Genomic DNA, 21869 nt, shown 5'->3' on the forward strand with positions numbered 1-21869 from the left:
GTCTTGTGTCTCAAGAACCTGATACACCAGCGAAAAATACACATTAAAGCATTGGCATACACTTTGCCTTTATTCCTGTGACTCTGATTATGGGAGGTTTGAAAAGCCAAAGTCAGCTTCTCTAAGGGATATAGACTAAAAACTACCATTTATTCTTAATTCCAGAATATTATGTCTAGAAGGGATAGCTTGCTACTCCCCTGATGCCCTCTTAGCCATGTATCATCACTAGTTGGGTATATCATCTGCCAGGTCTCCTGAAGTTTCAGTATATTCCCTACCCACTTATGACCTATACAAGCATGACTTAGCCACCAAATGTATTACCTTTTCCTGTTTTATCAATTGTAGCACTTATTAAAAACATTTGCATTTCCTTTCTAGGATGGATGGATGGATGGATGGATGGATATACATATGTATCTATATATATAATTTCTGTAGTTATATTTTCCTTTTATGCAGCACAGCTTCTTGGTAAACTATATAAATCACAGGGTAAAAAGCAAGTACTAATATTGATATGTGCTGCTATAAGTGTTTCTTGCCATTTTTCATCTAATTTCTGTCTTAGCCCAGCCCTTTCTAGGTTTCTGAGATCTAATAAGTTCATAGTAGAAGGTGGTATAGGTCAGGCTGAAAATTCTACTTGCCATATATATTTTCCTTTATAGCAAGTTCATAAAGCCTTAGTAAGGAGCTCTGAGACACCATGGCTGTTATCATGCAGTAAGAACTCTCTTCAGTTGATAGCCTACCCTTCCAGCCACTAATTTCTTTGAGATGGTGCCAAATTCTTGGTTATATGTAGCTTCAGTGCTTCCCCCTACTCAGTGTGAAATGATAATATGACTTTATATTTAAAGGTGGTATCCTAATTCTATTAGTGGCATCCGTTAAGCCAGGATGTTTTAATTTGGTCATTAAAATAGACTCTGGGGTGGACTTGGGCTTGGGGAGCTTATGTTAAGGGCAAATGATTTATTTCTAATTTTTCTTTCAAAAGGAAAAAAGTTGTCATTTTTTAAAAAGAAATTTGTATTATTTTTCAGTTATATAAGCCAAATTCCTAAAGAATTTGGTGTGATTTTATTTGTAATTGAGTTGGGCTGGTTTTCTCGTGTCTCAAATAAAGCTGGGCCCTTCCAGTGCTTCTTACCTAGCTTAAGTTTGGCAGGGTCCATAGCAATGCCACTTCTTTTCACCAAAGCTCTGCCACATCTTATCAATTGGGATCAGAAGGCATTTCTTTTATGTGTTTCTCATACTTAAACCTCAAATTCTCTTTACAGGAACAGTTTATCTGAGCTACTGACTGAATTGGTTTTGTAATGAGGCAACCAATTTTTACATTGTATTTACATGGGTATTTTATTTTCTTATAGATCTGCTAGAGGAAACTCACAGAAAAGATGAAGAAATGGAATCCTTGCAGGTAAATTAAATTCTTAAATAGGTCAAGTGTCCTTAGGATAAATGCATTAGTATTTTTAGTCCATTATCCTGTATTTGTTTTTATTGTCACATTCAGACCTTTAAGGCAAATGGAGTGAAAATTGTAATGTCAGAACTTGAAAGCCCTAGTTGGCATTTGCCTTCTTTTAGAAATCTTTAAGAGCACTTACATACTCCCTAAAGCAGGAAGCCAACTTAGCCTTTATGCCACCTTCGAAAGAAACCTCTGCTCTTTGGTATTGCTTAATAGAAACGTGCAGCATTAGGAAATGAAAGCAACATCATTTCAGAGTCATTTCCTCTAAAATAGGGCTGATGAATGAGGATGAATTCATGTAATCTTCATTTACAAATGAAAGTTAAATTATTCTGACACCGTAAGTGTCATCTACCAATGACCAACAAAGAATGTTAACACTTATATGAAGCTTAAAACTTACCATGTATAGCCTTTCACTTTACTATCAGTTTATATACCTTTCTTGGTCTGGAAAATTGTGTTTGAAAGATTCCACTACATGTTTCCATAGTATAAGGAATTGATGTTAAGTTGGCATCTGACAGTAGTTCTCTCTTCCTTTCACAGTGGGTTAACCTACAAATGTGTAACTCAAGTGTCTATCTTTATTAGAGGAAACATAATCAGTTATACTCACGTGACAGAACCAATTCACTTAATGTCATGTTGGGGATTAAGAAAAGTAAATACTTTGGACATTTAAAGTTCCTCATGGGCCTGGAGCTGCAAGGTGGTACTAGAGAGTGCTATAACGAGCTAGCTTGAATGCTGTAGGGTTAACGATATTTGCTCCTGGTGAATGAAGAATGGGTCAAGTAATGTTCAAAGAGAACATTGGGTATTCTTCTAACATGCTGATGTAGTCATTTAGAGAAAACTATACAGTTATATAACTGATCTGAAAATGATTTTTAAAATGTGTGGTTTTATATACCTAATAAAAGTGACACATAATAGCCACAGTTTTGTGCAGGTTAAATTCTTTTTACATCTTGCTGTATTCAGGTTAAGAAAAAGGTCTGTTAACTCCATTCTGGGGCCAGGGAAAATCTCATATACATATTCATCCTACTTATCTCTGAGAAATTAATATTAGCAGTGCGTGGTGTTATAAAAAAGCAAAGCTCTATGTATATAAGTATGTACATTGAGAAGATATTAAAGGCTTTTGGAAACATTTGGCTGTGCATTGTGTTTGCTGTTAGCTTTAGAATGCTGCTTATAAACATATTTATCGATTACTATCTGGCCTTTTGAAATGGCAGACAAACCTTTTTGAATTTCCTTCGTTTACAACTGTTGGAAGCAGTAACCACATTAAACTTAATAGCCTATGTTGTTCCTCAAATGTTTATTAAATACTGCCAGCATTTTCTACCAGAATGTCCATCCAGAGCAATAGAATGTGTAGTCAAATACTTGTTGACATTTATACATGTAGACTATCCAATATGATGTCCAACAGTGAATGAGTTGTTTGGCACTTCACTGTAGCAGTTAGTACATGACACTAATGTTCTATTAAAAATAAAGAGGGGGGATCCGTTGCACACCTGCTTCCCACAAGAGAGGTCCCGGGTTCATTTTCCGTGCCTCCTAAACAACAACAAAAAAACAAACAACATGTGAAAGCAAATGAAAAAACCAACTCAGGCGAGCCAATGTGACTCAGTGGTTGAACGCTGGCTTCCCACATACGAGGTCCCAGTTTCAATCCCTGGACCCCTGTACCTCAAAATAAACAAAAAAACAAAAAAACCCGCCACTAACCACCACCACGGCAACAATCAAAAAACACAAAAACAATAAGAAGAAAAAAACAGGCCCGTGGTACCTCAAAAAAACAAAGAGTACAATAGTTGATGATGAATTAAACACAAGAGAAGTACCTAGTATAGTGGTACATCACAGAAAGTCTTTAATTATAGGGACTAAATGAAAAGCCATGGAAAAGTGCCTTCATTCCTGAGTTTCTGTATTCAAATGTAAATATCATGTGTAGTCTTGGTGATGTAAATATGCCTTGATGAAGACTATTAAACTATATAGTTTGGGGTCCTTCAATCACATAATAGAACTATGGGGGGAAAAAGACAGTCATTTTCAAAAAAAAAAAAAGGTAGTACTAAGAATTGAAGGTTGACATCTTTGAGTTTTAAGTTCTGTCTCTGTTTAATTGAGAGGTGAATGTGAGTAACTTAATTAACCTTGCTGTGTCTTTTTTTTTCTCATCTTCAATATAAAATCACAAAACTATTTTCCAAAAGCATTCAATGTGGATTAGACTGTTCCAGAAGGGAGAGCTAAATATTTAATTCCAATTTACACTGTAAGTGAATCCCCATGTATCTAAATTGGAGTCAATTTTATTTACACATTATCATCTAACAATTATGTATAACTTTCTGGATTTAATGTTTATTTAGCTCTAAACCCTTCCTAGTTTCTTATAAATAAAAGGTGCTTCATTTACTCATTGAACAAATATTTTATTGATCACCAGTTGTGTGCAAGGTACTGTACAAGGTGCTAGAGATGTAAAGGCAAGCTGAGTATGCTGGAAAATCTTTTGCCCTCTATACCAGAGTCTACTGGAGAAAACTATTAAATGGGTGTTTATGTTAAAATATTAAAAATTATATTAGAATCAATATGTTATACCTGTCCTTGTTTGGTGGGCATGTGGCTAGGCTGGGTGGAAGTGAAGAAGGATTAAGTGGAGTTGAAAGTGGGTAGGGTGAGCTGAGATGGGGTGGTAATCCAGGAAGACTTCCTAAAGGAAACTGATATTTAAATGATAACTAGGAGTCAGCTAGGCAAGATAGGGATATGAAGATAAGAAAATTTCTATGTAGAGAGAAGGGTGGGAAGGCCTGAAGTAAAAGAGAGCATCCAGTATACGTTAAAAGAACTGAAAAATTTTCGTATGAAAGCATCTGAGAGAGGAGAGGCAAGACAGAAGTTTATAAAGTAAGTAGAACTCTAAAGCGCCTCATAAGAGAGTTTGAACTTTACCTTTAGTAAAAGGGAAACCAGGGAAGCACTTTAAACAAGAGGACATTATGGTCAAATTTGCATTTTTGATAGGTGAGTGGCTACAAAATAAAAAATAGTTTGGGGCAGGCAAGACTGAAACTGAGGAGACCAGTCAAGCAATGATTATAATAATCTTGGCAAGACATGATAGAGACCTGGATTGTTTGGTAGAAGAGTGGGTGGTTTCTTAATATATTTTAGGATGTAAAAGCCATGTAGCCTTGAGGTGAGTTGTTAGACAGTAAAAGGAAAGAGTCAAGAATGACCCCTGCATTTCTTGATTGAGCAACTTCATACATTGTTGTGCTAGTCAACAAATTACAGGAAGATAATTATTTCAATTTTTGATCTTTTGAGTGTGGGTGTTTTAAGACATCCATGTGGCAGAGTATTATAATAAAGTCTGGAGCTCACAAGAGGTTTGAACTAGACAGGCAGAATTTGTGTGATAAGGTCTGGTGTCCATGTCATATGGATAACACTGAAAGCCGAAGGAGCAAATGAGAGTTCCTGGGGCAGTGGAGTAGGATGACAAGATATGAAAACTCAGGCCAGAACACTAGGGACTATCAACATTTGAATAACAGGCTTAAAATGAACAACAATCTAAAACATAAAGAAGATACCAGGAGAACATAGTGGTATGAAGTTTAGTAAAGAATATTTCAAGGGGAAATTAATCAAGAGAATTGAATAAATATTTCTTAGATCATTGGGCCTTTTTAGCTATGGAGTTTAGGATTCAAAATAAAAATTTGCCATTCCATAAATTCTACTTTCCTATCATACCTATGAGTCAACTCTCATCTCTCATTATCTAAATATCTCATACTTGGCACAGTGCCTCACCATAGTAAGTACTCATAAATATCTGTTGACTAACAAACAACAGATACTGGTCTCTTATTCATATGTCACCTATTCCTGGATCTCTCCAAGGCCCACCCTTTAAAATTCAACAATAATCCCTATGCTCATTTTTTGTTTAAATTTTCTGAGAAGAGGGAATTCCAAGTTCAAGTTCTTTCTGTCTTTCTTGTACACACACAAATACACACCTAGACACACACTTTAACTCTCCCTCCATTTCTCTCCTGCTCTGCTCTCTTTCCCTCTTGAACGTAGTAGTGAAACTTAAGATCAATAAATTAGTACTTCAGCATGCTATGATAGAAATCAGTAGAAAAAGAAAGGATAAAAGGATAAGGGAGGAGATTGTTTTCAATCTTTGAAGAATGACAAAAAAATTGAGATAAACATATTTGAGAGTGATTTTTACAAAATACAGCTTGTAATTACCAAAATTCTTCATTGGAGCTTAACGTTGCCTGGCTCATTTTTTATGTGACATTCATTTGCAGTTTCATTGTGTGCTGCTTTTCTTAAAAATGAAGTATTGTTTTTGACTATAAATATGAAAAATTTGAATATAAATTTGCATATGGGTTTAAGGTACATTGAAACAGGCATATTCCTTCTTTAATCTGCTCGAGATCAGTTGAAACATTTGAAATAATAAGCATACAAGGTAATCCATTTTTCCTCAGTTTAGTAAAAAAGTGTTCAGTGACTGACACTTTGCTTGTGCTGGCTAGTGGTGGTAGTTGCTGCTGCTGATTTTTGTTTTCATTTCTTTAAATACCAGCCTGGACTTCCTGCTTTTCCCCATGTTCCATTGTGAGCCCCAGAATATAAAACACACCCAAAGAGTTAGTATCCTGCTTAGTAATGCAAAGCTCCAAAGCTCTACCTAGTGCAGTCACAAAGCATACTATCTAGAAAACTCATTTATACTTCCTTTTCTACTAATATATGACCCTCTCTCTTTTCATTTTATTTGAAATGAGGTAAAATGAAATGACTGTGAGTATGGTTTTTCCCATTTATCTTCCTCTTTTTGTAAGCCAACTTTAGGTCATTGTGAGGTAGCAATCCATGTCTATAAATTAGGATAACAATAATACTTAATAGAATTGTTCAGAGGATTAAGATAAGAAATGTGAAAAATGACACCTGGCATGTACTCAATAAATGCTAATTACATATATATACACACCACAAATTTATTTGCACCTACTGTGTGCAAGACACTGCTATATGCTGGAGATAAAAGAGTAACAAAGATAGACAAGGTTCCTGACCTCTTGGAGTTCCTGTTTCCCTTCCCCCTCTACCTCCCTCCCCACTCTAACAATGAAATTTTAATTCATATTTTTGTCAGATTTTGCTGAAGGGCTGAAAGTAGTAGTATGTCTTTGGGTAGCTACTAAATATAACGAAGATGTGAAAAAGGTCACAATGTGGCAATAAAGACATTGATTACATGGGCTACCTATGATATGAATCTCATTATCTTGTGAAGAAAAAGGAAACATTTTAGTTTTAGTACCTTTAATCTAAATGTTGTCACAGGTATTTCCAGACACATTCTTCAATACCAGTATTTCCACTAGAAATTAATCGAGTCCTTCATTTGAGAAAAATTGGGTTCATGTTTTTAAAAATAGTAATGCCATTTTTTTCTGAGACATTCCAGAAGCTGTGCCCATGAAGCATATCAAGTGGCATTATTGATATGCTGTTTTTCAGATAACCCATAGTACATTGAATCGCTTGTCCAATTGGCTTTTAAAAATACTCTGGAACCTTCCATTTGAATGGTTTAATTTTTTTTTTTTAAGAAATGTTTTAGGAAAGGAGAGACAGGTATTTTTTTTTAAAGAAATGTTTTGGAAGAGAACAGGCATTTAAAATTTTTGCCATAAGAATAGTGCTTAAGCAAAAACATTTTAAATGAGCAGGAAGAAGAATTCTTCCAACTCAATAGTTCCCCAACTATTATTTTTATTGAGCAGCTAATGAAGTAGAGTCCCTGTGGCAGCGTGGTATTATGGGAAAAAACATAGAATGTGGAATTCCTTGGCTCTTTTGGAACAAGCTAGTAAATACTAATATAGGGGCATTATAATATAGAGAAAAATGCCAGTGTAGAGTTGGCAGGCACATTACTGGAAATAAACTGGGCAAGGAAAACCACCAAAGAATGTAACTGACATGGGCAGTTTGCCCTGGCAGAGACTGAGAAGATAGTACATTAACTTCTTAGTGGTCCCAGGCAATGACCAGTCCTCCTGGTAAACAATCATTCAGTAAACTGGGCTAGTGACAACACTGACTGGATCATTTCCATGGTTTTGTTGTCAATCATTTCTGCCAGACTGTAAAATGCCCACAGCCTGTATTTTTAAACCTCCAAATAGTTTGGGGATCTTAGAGATCGTGGGTAGAAATGTCAGGTGGAGCCAGATAAAAGGCCCTGAGTTACTTAGAAAGGGATGCTCAACTCAAACACTGATCTCCAAAAGAATTGAAGTGTTGTTTGAAGCAGTTCTTAAATTTCCCCAGAAATTCTAATGTGCTTGAGATATAATAAAGTACATTTTTAGAAGTCCCAATTTGAATAAATTGATAAATTGGCAGTGAATAGTCAAGACTTTATTAAACTAGAAAGTAATGCCGTATGTTGCCTTTCCAGAGGCTTCTTTATAGGAGTTATCATAGAACTTCTATAATTCTAGAAACCTAATTGTAATGCATACCTACTTAGTCTTCCCAAGTTGCATTTCTTAGACTTTAGGCAAATCACCATTTATCACAATTTCTTCTTATGATACATGATAGAGATGCTTGTTTTTTAAAACAAAGTTCTTAACAATGACATAAAACAACATGGATGATTATAGCAGATGGGGATTGGGCAACACTTTGCCACTTCTGGGCTAGGGACCATAATGGCTCATTAAAATCTGTTTTTTCAATAGGTGAAGAGGCTTACCCACTCTCAAATTTGGTATGAGATCTCAACGGAGCTAAAACATTAGCACTCTCTATTATAAGGTCAAGAGGTCAAGCAGTGTCTCGGCCAATTAGATTTACACACTTCAATGTGCTACACCAAGGGGCCTCAGGAGAGCAGGGAACCAAGCACAGTAAAATGGATTCCACTTGAAATTTTAGTGGTTATTAAATTTTATCACCCTGCTTTATCTGAAATTTGTAACTTAATTTTAATTCCAAATTTATGACAGAATAAAACTTGAAAATAGAATAACTTGAGAGTGAAGTGTTCTTATATCTGAAAGTATGGAACTTGATTAACTAGGTCATTTTCTTTTGAGAATAAAAGAAATAAAAAATTGTGACTGGTTCTGTTTATCCAGCAGGATGAAAAATTTAATTCTTTAAGATTTAGCAGTTTTTTAGAGTATTGTCAAGTCTCTAGAAAAACAAAGATGCCATTTAAAAATGCGTTGATTTTCCAATGTGAGCTCTCAAAGCCCAAATTTTCCATCTAGCAGAAATTTGACTAAAATGCTGTAGTGAAAATGAGCCAGGTTGTTTTACAGATTTTGCAGTTTGTTTCCATAACTGGGGGAAGATTATTTTATGTATTGTCATACACCTTTGTAGTGACTTCATGAAAAGCAACTCTTGTAGAATATACCTTGGTGTGGCAGGTCCAAGGTTGAGGCTCCATGGATATTCTGTCTATAAATAGTAGCTTATGTTTTCTTGTGAAAAATGAAAAGCCATCTCAGCACATTATCATGTTTCATAGTGTTAAGATTGTCTAGGAATTTTCGCCATGTCTCCAGAGTCAGCTGTCATCTTAACATTTTAGGGAAATTTCATTTGGTTTGCAGAATTTAAATGATCACTGCAAAACCATTCTCCAAAATAAATATCTGCTTGTTTTACTCAAGTCACATCCCTAAATATGCCTCAAACTTTAGGCAAACAACCGTGTTTCTCTATTTTCTCCTCCAACTCCTAATAATGACATTGTGAATGACTCTAGTGTAATGACTATAGTGTGCAACAGATTTGGAAACAAATGCTCAGCAATAATACATTTCAGGCTGAAACAAATTTCCGTTGACTCATAAAGCAAATCTCTATGGTTATTAAGTATTAAAAGGATATCTTTGAAAGATACTGTGGCTTTCACTTTAGGACTATTTCCCATCCAAATCTTGTATTGATTTTCCAGGATATAAAGAAACATATAAAGGATTTCCCCAGCCTGGGATCTTGAAAGTTCAATAAGATTATCTCCCAATCTATTAACAAATACTTTTTTAGTACTTGTTTACTTCTGTCAGATTGTGCTAAATCAGTTCTAAAGAGTGATGGTCCATGTGTCAAAAAAGAAGAAAAAAATCAACCTTTGACTGGTTATGAATAACTTTATTGATAAGCAATTGTTATTAAGAATTAATAACAATTTTAATTAAGAATGACCAAGGAATTCTTTGTGTCACACACTATGCTAAGACCTTCAATATATAATGTCATTTATTTCATTACAACCCATAAGGTACCTAAAATGTAGATACTAATATAATTCTAATTTTACAGATAAGAAGTTAAGGCTCATAACTTGTCAGTTAAATGACAGGGCTTGTACTTGAATTTGTATCTGCCTGGCTTCTGTGATAAATGTCTCACAAACTTGTGGAGTAGAGAATTCCCACACTTTGTTTCCTGGACTTTTTCTTTATAATTCTTCCTTTTTGTCTAGGAGAATGATGACTCCAGCCATTAGCAAATATATTAAGCTGACTCCCTCCCACTGAAATTTGAGAGAACACGTCAAATAGGTCAGGCAATACTGGGAAATTAATATTAGTGAAACTTCTTTGTATTTTTCTCTAACTTTAAAACAACTTATGAACCCACAGACTAAGCTTGCATCCACAGGCAACTGGGATAGTGTATATTTATGGCATGTGAGGAAGATTTTAATTCCTAATACAAGGTGATGCGCAATCCAAAATCTTCAACATTTCTAATAAGGAGAAAGGATCATTTTTCTTTTTCTAATCTGCACCTTTTCTTTTTGGTTATTCATCATGTTTTAAATAAACGGAAGAAAGGCATTAAAACTCTCCTTGGACTTCTTCAATTTCAGTTTTAAACCAAGTTCAAAATATTCTGGCAAAATTAAAGGCAACATTGAAAACCTTTTTATAATTTTTAAATTATATAAAAAGTGATAAAACTGAGCTACAAAAATGACTATTAAGCAGCTTCTCTTATATCTCTGTCTTTTTATCATAATCTGTTGTGCCATGTGAAGCAATAATAATCAGTGATTATTTTGTTCTTTTGTTGTTGTTGAAAATCTGTGTTCTAATTCTGTGTTGTCCAATACAATAGCCACTAGTCACATGTAGCTATTTTTCTTTTTTTTAATCTATTGACATATATCACTCATACATAAACATACATAAACAATAAATGTATAATAGTTGTGAACTTACAAAACAAACATATATAACATCAAACAAACATATATAACATCTCACCCTATCACTAATAACTTGCATTGTTTTTAAACCTTTTTAACTAATGATTAAAGAGCATTGTCAAAATAATACTACTAAACAAAGTATTTTTCCCCAACCAATCCGATTATTATTATCTTTATATCATTTATATATGAACACACATAAACAATTAAGTGTATAGTAAAAGTTGTGAATTTACAAAGCAAACAGCATAATATCATACAGGGGTCCCCATAGGTCGACCCTCCACCAACACCTTGCATTGTCCTGAGACATTTGTTACAAACTATGAGAGAACATTGTCAAAATCTTACTACTAGTCATAGTTCTTATCTTACATTTGGTATGTTTTGCCCCCACCCCACCCTATTATTATTTTTTAAATATTTTTTTATGACAGAAGTTGTAAACTTGTAAAACAGTCATGCACATGTGCAGAATTCCCAAACAACATCCCTCCATCAACACACCACAATATGGTGTGTCATTTCCTAGAGATAAAATAATATAATCTGATTATTGCTATGTTCATAGTGTACATTTGGCTCACATTGTCCATACAGCCTCAGTATCAACACAGTACATCTTTTGCATAGATGCAAGAATATTATATTACTTCTACTAACCACAGTCCATAGGTTACTCTAGCTGTATTTTTCCCATGCTTCTCCACATTCCCAACACCCTGCAGTAGTGATATACATTTGTTCTAGCTAACAAAGGACACTCTTGCATCTGTACCATCAACCACAGTTCTCACCCTCCTCTTGGTTTACTGTGCTATCCAGTTCCTAGATTATTCTCTACCATTCTGCCAATTGCCATTTATATAACTAGATTACCATTTTCAGTCACACCCCATTTATAAACTAGCTGTTATTCACTGTGTTACCATCCACTCTATACATTTCCATACCTTTATAGTAAAGCTAATTAAAACTTCTACATACATTAAACATCAGTAGTCCGCTCAGTCCTTCTCTTATCTCCTTTAAGAATCCACCACCTACCACCAGGTCTTGAAAGTATTTTCCAGTAATTTCTCCTAGAAGTTTTATGGTTCTTGTTTTTATTTTTTGTGGTTTTTTTTATCCATTTTGAGTTAGTTTTTGGATAAGGTGTAAGATAGGGGTCCTCCTTCCTTCCCTCAGCTATGGATGTTCAGTTCTTTCAGCACCATTTGTTGAATGGATTGTTCTGCCCGAACTATGTGAGTTTGACAAGCTAGTCAAAAATCACTTGACCATACCTGCGTGGGTCTGTTTCTGAACCATAAATTTGGTTCCATTGGTCTATTGTGTCTGTCTTGAGGCCAGTACCATGTTGTTTTTACCACTATAGGTAGGTATTATGATTTCAAGTCTGGAGATGAGGGTTCACTTTTCCTTTGTATGATGTTTCTGGCTATCCAAATAAATTTAATTATCATGTTTTCAATTTTTTCTTTAATGCTGGTGGAATTTTTATTAGGACTGCATTAAATCTGTATATCAATTTGAGTAGAATTGACATCTTACTGATATTTAGTCTTCCTATCCATGAGCATGGAATGTTCTTCCAGTTATTTAGGGCTTTTTTGATTTGTTTAACATTGAGTTGCTGTTTTCTGAATACAAGTGCTTTACATCATTGGTTAAGTTTATTCCTGACTATTTGAGTTTTATCTATCATATTTTATTTTCACCACTCTTTTGGCACTTTTAGTTACTTTTATTGATATAATCTTCATTTGTAAACTCTCTTCCAGGCTCCTCTTTCCTGTCTTTTCTTTTCAGTCTCTAGCACACCCTTTAGTATTTCCTGAAAATCTGGCCTCTTGCTAAGAAATTCTCTCAGTTTCTGTTTATCTGTGAATATTCTAATTTCACCCTCATTTTTGAAAGACAGTCTTGCTAGATATAAGATTCTTGGCTGGAAGTTTTTCTCTTGTAGAATCTTAATTATGTTAGATCACTGTCTTCTTGCCTCCATGGTTTCTGGTGAGAAATCAGCACTTAATCTTATTGGATATCCCTATATGTTATGCATTGCTTTTCTCTTGCTGCTCTCAGAATTCTCTCTTTGTCTTTGGCCCTTGACATTCTGATGAGTATGTGTCTTGGAGTTGGTCTATTTGGATTTTTACGGATAGGAGTATGTTGTGCTTCTTGGACAGGGATATCTATGTCCTTCAATAGGGTTGGGAAATTTTCTACCATTATTTCTTTAAATATTCATTCTACCCTTTTTCCCTTCTCTTCTCTTTCTGGGACACCTATGACATGTATGTTTGCATGCCTTTTACTTCATTTATTTCCCTGAGACCTTGTTCAATTTTTTCCATTCTTTTTATCTCTTCTTTTGTATGTTCACTTTCAGGGGCCATTTCTTCAAGCTCACCAATTCTTTCTTCCACCTCCTCAAATCTGCTATTATATGATTCCAATGTTTTTTTTATTTCCTTGATTGCACCTTTCATTCCCATAAGATCTGCTATTTTCCTATGTATGCTTTCAGATTCTTCTTTGTGCTCATTCAATGTCTTCTTAACATCCTTAATCTCATTGAATTTATTAGGGAGATTTGTTTGAACATCTATCATTAGTTGCCTCAACTCCTTTATGTCATCTGGAGGCTTATCTTTTTCCTTTAACTAGGCCATAGCTTCCTGCTTCTTGGTGTGGATTGTAATTTTTGGTTGGTGTCTTCACATCTGGCTTACTAGAGTATTTTTTCTGGGTGCAGTTTTTCTCTCTAGTTCAGGGCTTCCTACCGTTTCTCCCTTGCAGGTTGTATAGTAGGAGCCGAGCATGTAGTTAGTGCTGTAAGCTGCGGAAGCTCAAGCTGCCCTCATTACACCAAGGACCAATGAAGCTTCTTCCAACTTTATCCCTTGCCAGGGGTAGGGACAGAGTCCCAGCTGTGTGGAATAACTCACGTGCAGGCCTAAACTGTAGTTGCCCAGAGAAACTGATAGAGCTTCACATCCCGTTCTCCCCTACCTGGGGCAGGAATGGAGCTGCAGGTGTGGGCAGCAATCTATGCAGTGCGGGTCCTAAGATGAGCGCAGTTGCCCTGGTAGACTTCTGATTTTCAGTCTATACCAGCCAAAGTTCCCTGCAGTTACCTGTATAGACTGGCGCAGGGCTCCTCAGCCTCCTCCCTGCCAGATGCGGGGCTGAAGCCTAGGCGGGCTGCAGGCTGATCTGCATAAAAGAAACTGTCAGCCCGGCTTCCCCTCAGGCTGGCGCAGAGTCAGAATGGTGGCTACTGGCCTATTTCTGTCCTTCTGACTTGGGCTCTTTCACACCCAAACTGTTCCCAGGGTTCTCTCTTAGCCTGACAAGTCTCCCAATCAGTAGCTGAAATCGGCAGCCAACTGTCTCCTCCTCCCCTGTTTTCTGGGAAATGGAGCTTCCAATTCCCATCACTGAGCAGCTCCTGGGATGATTCGGCCACCAGAGCAGGATGATCACGGGCCTCTATAGCTTGGCCGGCAATTTCCCGGAGAGGTTGGTGCAGGTCCCCGTAGCTTCCTCCCTGCTGGAGGTGGCACTGGGTCCTAGAATAGACTTGCAATATGATCTGGATGAGAAGAAGCCGGTCCCCACCAGCACTGGGATTTTCAGCCTGTCCTGCTTCCCCTCGTGTCAGGCATGGAGTTAAGATGGCGGCTCCTGGTCTCTTTCTGATCTGGACAAGCTCAAACCTTAGCTGTTCTCAGGATCATACTGTAGCCCACTGAATTTCCTCATCATAGCTGAAATTGGTGCCCAACCGTCTGTTCCCCCCCCACCCCCCTCCCCTGTTTTAGGGAAGTGGAGCTTTCAGTTCCAGCCGTGGAACAGCTCCTGATGTAGCTTGTGCCTCCAGTGCAGGATGAGCACTGGCCTCTGGGGCATGGAGTGCTCTACTTACGAGTCTTCTCTGCAGACAGGCAGTCTCCTCCTTCCACTCCCCTAAGGACATTGTAGGATGCTCTTCTGGCCTCCTGGAGCTACCAAACAGGTATTTCAGCTAGGTCCAGAGAGCTCTGGGTATTTGCTAACTGCCCTGTAGCAGGAGCTGACTCTAAGAGCTCCTTACACCACCACCATCTTGCTAGTTCTCCCCGATTATTTTGTTTTAAAAAATTAATTTTTTAAAAAATTAATTCTGAAGAATGCCCCTTTAGAAGTTAGTGTTCTAAATTTAATTTGTTAGAACCTTAATCTTAACTTTTAAAACTGTGAAAGCTTATTAGCATGTTAATAAATAATATTTAATGCCTGATGGTTTCTTAACATTATTTCTATATTTGCTCATAAAGATAGAAAATTATCACCTACAAGTGACTGCATGTCTTTATTATATTCTGGTTGTAGTTTAAGTCTCTGGTTCTCATTTCACTGTTAGAAATGAACTAATAAATTTGTCAGGAATGAAAATGGGAGGGTGGGTATGGGAGAGGGAAAGACCATTTATGGACACACAGTTGAATCTAAACCTCTGCAGTTCAGATCCAGAAGACCTGGAGGAACCAGAAAAATGGAAATGATATTTAGCTATACAATATCACAAGCTAATTGAGTTCAGATTTTTTTTTTATCCTTTCTTCTGATACTTTGCCAGTGATATTGGATATATGTGCTTCAGCTGGCCTGATGTAGCACCCAGAAGTAGGGAGGAGTTGCAGCTTACTTAAGAAAAGCAAATGGCAAAAACATAATCCCTTTTATTCTATAGTGAAATATATATAAAATGTGTATAAATAGGTTTTTATTTGAACTTTAAATTTATTGGACTACATAGTATGTGTATTGTTATAATGACACCTATCATCTGTTAAAAATGAAGTTCTTGAATGCTTTTCCAGCATGTGTAATTTTGAGAAGACGACTCCAGAAAAGTTTTCCAGTGCATCTCCCCACCCCCACCATACACACATACACACACATACAATAGCCCTGACTTTAATGAAAAAGCATTTATTGCACATTTGCTCATAAAACAGCCCTGTCAGCATGTGGGATTTCCATTAGCACCATTTTGTAGAGCTGGAAACTAATTAAATATATATCTGTATAGATACAAATGTTTTAAAGTTTAATTTGTTTTTGAGAGTCAGTGCAGCCTCCTTTGAGTCAGGCCAATTTGGATTCCAGTTCAAGTCCCACCCATTTAATCAAGATGTGAACTTCAACACATTTAATATCTTTGAATCCGTTTCACTGATATTAAATGAATGAAATTAATAATATCCACCTATTAGGGATTTTTGTGTGCATTAAATTAGAACATATGTGGAAAGTATCCAAAACAGTTTCCGGCACTTAATAAGCTTTCATCAAATAGTGTTAATTATTATGATACTGGTAAATTAAAGGATATTTTCATTAGCAGTCATACCAGCATCCCTTTGTTACTGACATTAAGCAAACACTTTCCAATTCTAGGGCCTTTGTTAATCCTTCTCTCAGTAATACTTTTCCCTTAGGTCTTTCAATGGCTGCTTCATTTTCATCCTTCTGGTTTCAGCTCACGTTACGTCCCGGCAGGGCTTAACTTGACCACCCTCTCTAAAGTAAACCTCCACCATCACTCCTAATCACCATCCCTGGGTGTTTTCTTTATGTCTTTGGGTTCTCCTTTGGAATGTGAGCTCCACAAAAGCAGAGAGACCTAATCTTCTCTGTTGACAATTGAGTGCCCAATGTCCAACAAAGTGTCTGGCTCAATAAATGTGAACAAATGAATGGATGAATTAATTAAATGATTAAGTTAATGGGAGGGAGAAAGGAATGGAAAGAGCAAGAACGGAAAGGAAAGACATCCAAAGAAAAGAAGGAATGATGGATAAAAAGAATAAAGGAGGAAAGTAAGACTCTTGTATAGCCTGAGGAATAATTTATATTCTGCATATATGTGTTTATGTATATACAACTTTTAAATTCTGTTTAAAGTTTTAAAGTTTGGTAAAAACTATAGTTTTTGTTCTATTTGTGTGTCACTGGGCAGTGTGTGTTTCCCTTTTTCCTCCTTCCAGAAATCTATAGCAGTTGCCAATCTTCCTGTAAATGGCCAGATTGTAAATATCTTTGGCTTTGTAGTCCATGTGCTCTCTTGCAACTACTCAACTCTGCTGTTATAGCACAAAAGCAGCCATGCACAATATATAAACCAATAGCAGGACTGTGTTCCAATTAAGCTTTTTTAATGGGTGCTAAAATTTGAATTTCATATGATTTTCGTGTCATGAATTATTATTCTTACTTTGACATTTTCAACCAATATAAAAAATATAAAAACCATCCTTAGCTAGTAGGCCATATAAAAACAGGAAGCAGGCTGGATTTGGCCTGCTACTCTACTTTGCTGACCCTCTACCATAGAATAAACTGGTTTAATGGTTATCGATCTCAGGAATGGGTGAATTTTAAATGATGAACTGGGTGAGTCAAAGAATAAATTACTTGCTTTCTCCCACAAAGAATAAGTCTCTGTTGGTAGAATTCAGAGTACTTAAGTATAATTTTGAGTAGTCAGGCCTTCCTGGATTCCTGAATTCACACTGCATCTGTTCTCAGTTACACACAGGTAAGATTGTGAGTACCATTACCAGCTAAAACTACTGAGGAATGTTTGTTAGTCTGTTAACCAGCTTCACCTCATTTATTCCTTCCTTTAATAGACTTTGGAATTTAGGGTCAGTTACTTCCATGAATGATCTGAAAGCAAGATAATTGAGGAGACTTTGAATTAAATCTCTAGTCCTTATTTATAATCCTGAATAGTAAAATTTTTAAATTTCAAATAATAGTTTCTCTCAAATTTATGACTTTAGTTTGGATAAGGAATTGTTTGTGGAGAACTTTTATTAAAGCATGTGATACACAAATTTTAAAATATGTTTAAAGTTATTATAATCCTATTGGTGTTATTTTGTATTGCTCTTACTATTTATAGTGCTTTCCAGTTTCTTTAAGATAACAGCGCTTTCCAACTTTTTTCTTTTACTCAAATCTCTCTTAAACAGCCAAAGCTACTATTTAGAATTCCACCTTGGGAAGATGCTAGTCAGACTGCAGTGAAAATTCAGAGTGAAGCTCAATTTGAAGAAAAAGCAGTTAAGTATTTCATAGGTAGGAATATTTAGGATATTTGGAATTGATTAGTCAAAATATATCTGCTTTATTTAGGTCATAGATGACAAGTCAACTTTCAGGTATGCTTCCCAGGAATGCAACTGAAAACTAAATTGTTGGGGTTTTATTCCCCCAATTTTCTTAGATAGTAAAAGTAGTGTACCATTAATTATTGGAGTACAGATTATCTGAAATTAGTTTGAAATCCTTGAACCGCCTTTCCCTTCTTACGTGCACTTGTGTTTTAAGAAAAAGTGGTTGATAATAGTTTTAATATAAAACCAGTTGAATTAGGAAGGTAGAAACCTAACTCATGTCTTCCAAATATATTATTTTAACACTATCTGCTAATGTTTTGATTATCCTTATCAGTGTAGAATAGTGAGAGGTAACTATGCACAGAAGCATATAGAAGGAATGTGGGAATGAGAGGTGAGAAAGAAAGTTTCTAATATAATGGTCCTTGTGCTTTAATTCCTAAATAAAGTATTGAGTAAATGACTCTGATGTAAATTAGGATGTGGATTACTGTAATTGCTCAAAGGTAATTCCAATATGGCCTGTTTGCTTGTGTCCTTAATGACTCACCTATGTGGCATGCATGAATATAAACAATTAAGTGCTGTAATTCAAATATTCAGGAGGAAGGGACTTGGAAAGATGGATTTGATGGGTTCTATGGGTTTCCTTGTGAACATTCTTCATCTAGAAGTCCAGTTGGTATGCTGTCTTGAGGGAAACAAAGGAGATGTCAACCTCAGGGAGTCTCATTAGATTGGCTGTTTGGTGGCAGTCAGATACACACTCCTTTGTATACCTGAAAATGAAAGCATACCCTATTGTTTTCTGCAAGTTCTGCATGACACAAAGATGTTCATAAATTATGCCATAATCACCACTGCATCATGCTTTGCATAGGAGTTCCAAGCATATTCTGTTGATATATGACTAACCTCACAACTGGAGAAGTGTACTTCTTTTTTAACATATAAATTCTCAGAAAAAAAAAAATGTGTTAGTTGGCTTCTGGGTTGTAGGTTTCCCCGCCTACTCTACTCCTGTTCCTGCTGCTCTCTAGGCATCCCTTTTTGATGGCCTGTTAATCTTTGAAATTACCTTGGTTTTCATTTGCATTGCTCCTAACCACCATCATAGCCTTTATTGAATCTGCAAATAATCTTTAGTTGTTCCCCAGCCCAGATGCCATTCCCTGAACAAATACCTTTGTTATCTGTTACCAGCAGCTTCACCAAGAGCAAGATAATTCTGTGTCTTTTGTCCTTCCTTTTGTTTGCAATTGTATCCTATAAACCCATACCTATGCACTGCATGACATTTGCACTTTAAAGGAAGAGTCTTTAAGTATTTCTTCTTCATTTAGAAGAGGAAAACATGAAATTTTATTGCTTTGCTTTGTGTTATGAAAGAAGAAGGGTAAATTTGAGATTTTTGGTATTAATTTCATACAGCTATCTGGAAGTATTTATGGGAACTTTAAGCAACAATTGGTCTGTCAGGCTACATTTTCCAGTCTGAAATCTGTTGAAATAAACCAACAGAATTTCATTTCCATATCTTTCTCTCATCTTCCTCCTCTACTCCACTTGCATTCCCTACCCCACAAACCCACTGACAACCCACTTCAGTGTAAGTGCAACCTCATACCTTCCTTCCTAAGTAGTACCAAACTGAAGTGTAATAGTCAGTCATGGGCTCCTAACAAACAAACAAAACTGCAAACCCAAACACCAACCTGAGCATATAGCAGAAAAAAGCTACAGAAGAACAGTGGTGGGCTGCACTTGGGGCCCTATCATGGCAATGACAGTAAATGAGAGAACAGATGAAAAAGTAGAGCACTTGCTCTGACTCTGTTCTTAAATGCTGTGATAGTTTCTGCTTAGGTTCAATCAGGGATTTGTCACGTCTGGAGTGAAAAGCTGGTAATAGATTATTACCTTTATTCTTTAGGCTAGGACATGATACTTCCCTCTAAACTGACTTTATTTGATACGTGAAAATGGTTTTGTTTTGTTTGTTTTTATCAATAACTTTTTTAGATATGACCTTGATATCTTGCCCTGGTTTTCTTTTCACTATTTGTTTTGTTTTTGGGATCCGGAGGTAGGTGATTTGAAAAAGGCCTGTAAGGAGCCAGTGAAATGAGTTAACAAACAATAAATATAGGGAAGTGGATGTAGCTTAAGCAATTGGGCTCCCATCTATCATATAGGAGGTCCAGGGTTTGATTCCTGGGGCCTCCTGGAGAAGATAAGCTGGCCTGCGCCGAGTGCTGGCCCACGTGGTGTGCTGTCCTGCACAGGAGTGCTGGCCCATGCAGAGAGCTGGTGCAACAAGATGACACAACAAAAAAAGACACAGAGGAGAGACAATAAGAGACAAAGCAGACCAGAGATCTGAGGTGGCACAAGAGATTCAGTGTCTAACTCCCACTCTGGAAGGTCCCAGGATCACTTCCCAATGCTGCCTAAAGTGAAGACAGGCAGACACAGAAGAACACAGCAACTGGACACAGAAAGCAGCCAGTGAGTGCAAAACACCAAGGAGGGTTGTGGAGTGAAATAAATAAATCTTAAAAAAAAAAGAGTGAATACAAGTACCTAAAGATCACTAAATCCCACACAATAACCGAGAGCCCTGCTACATTCTCCAATAGGGTGACAAGAATCCCCCAGATTCATGAGCACTACCTAGCAAACAAGGCGGACCATTACACCAGGCCATTGATACTGATGATTGTACATATGAACCTTTTCTTGTGAAGTTGAAACTTAGGCTGGTATTATATATTGCCTTAGAGTTGCCTCCCAAAACCCTCCTTGTTGCTCAAATGTGGCCTCTCTCTAAGCCAAACTCAGCATGTAAATGTACTACCTACCTCCTTGGTGTGGGACATGACTCCTGGGGATTAGCCTCCCTGACAGCGAGGGATTATTACCAAGTGCCAACTAGCAATGCATCTGGAAAAAGACCTTGACCAAAATGAGGAAATGGTAAATACAAATGAGTTTTTAGGGCTAAGAGATTTCAAAGTGAGTCAGGAGGTCAATCCAGAGGTTATATTTATGCAAGTCTCAGTAGGATCTCATTGAGTGCCACAGTAAATAGTACCTCAAAGAGCAGGGCTCCTGAGGCTCTAGAGACATTTAGATACTATAGGCAATCTCAGGAATTCACTACCCTGTCAGTTGACCTTCTATGGAATATATGCTCCTCATTGTAACAGAATTAGACTCAATTTCCTTACACATGGTTCTTCTGCCCCTTTTATTTGAACCTATATTTAGCACTATACTCATTAAATATATGTCCCAGAGAATTAAATCTTCAGTTTGTTCATATGCTGGTTGAGCCCTTAATCTCAGCAGAGTTGCAATACCTATTCTCCAGTTCATTGGACTTGCCCAGGACAACTAACAAAAGGATGATGATGGACAATACCTTTCCCTAAAAACAGAAAATATCTACACCTGCAAGCAAGACAGTTCCATCCATCTGCCCCATGGGGTCTAATCCGCCTCTCAATCAGAAACAGACTAGACATCACCATCCCAAAATCTTCAAGATGAGGAATGAACAAACATAAAGGGGGAATGCAAATGTGGGCTAAAGTAGACTTATTTTTCTAGCAATGGAAGAGCGTGTGTCACTGATATAAAGACAGTGGCCACCAGATGTTCTGAGGGAAGAATAGGTATGACATTTTGGAGACGTTGGAATTGTACTGCATGACATTGCAATGACAAATACAGACCATTATGCCTATAAAACTATTAAACCTGTAAAACTGTGCGGTGCAGTGTAAAGTATAATGTTAACTCTAGTTCATGGTTAGTAGCAGTGCTTCAATATGTGTTCATCAGTTGTAATGAATATACCACACTA

At 36.6% G+C, this 21869-nt stretch overlaps 1 protein-coding gene across 9 annotated transcripts in view; it reads left to right on the plus strand.

Annotated features, from left to right (window-relative positions):
• CEP128 (centrosomal protein 128) overlaps positions 1 to 21869 on the plus strand; it is a 478155-nt gene that overhangs the window by 379434 nt on the left and 76852 nt on the right. For 7 of the 9 annotated variants that reach the window (XM_058292841.2, XM_058292836.2, XM_058292847.2 and 4 more), the window contains 2 exons: positions 1386 to 1435; positions 17855 to 17944. In XM_058292841.2, coding sequence (XP_058148824.1) covers positions 1386 to 1435; positions 17855 to 17944 — 140 coding nt within the window. The remainder of the gene's footprint in view (positions 1 to 1385; positions 1436 to 17854; positions 17945 to 21869) is intronic. The other 2 variants (XM_058292852.2, XM_058292854.2) reach the window with 1 other exon arrangement.

Source organism: Dasypus novemcinctus, chromosome 3 (assembly GCF_030445035.2).
Source record: "Dasypus novemcinctus isolate mDasNov1 chromosome 3, mDasNov1.1.hap2, whole genome shotgun sequence".
Classification (NCBI taxonomy): domain Eukaryota; kingdom Metazoa; phylum Chordata; class Mammalia; order Cingulata; family Dasypodidae; genus Dasypus; species Dasypus novemcinctus.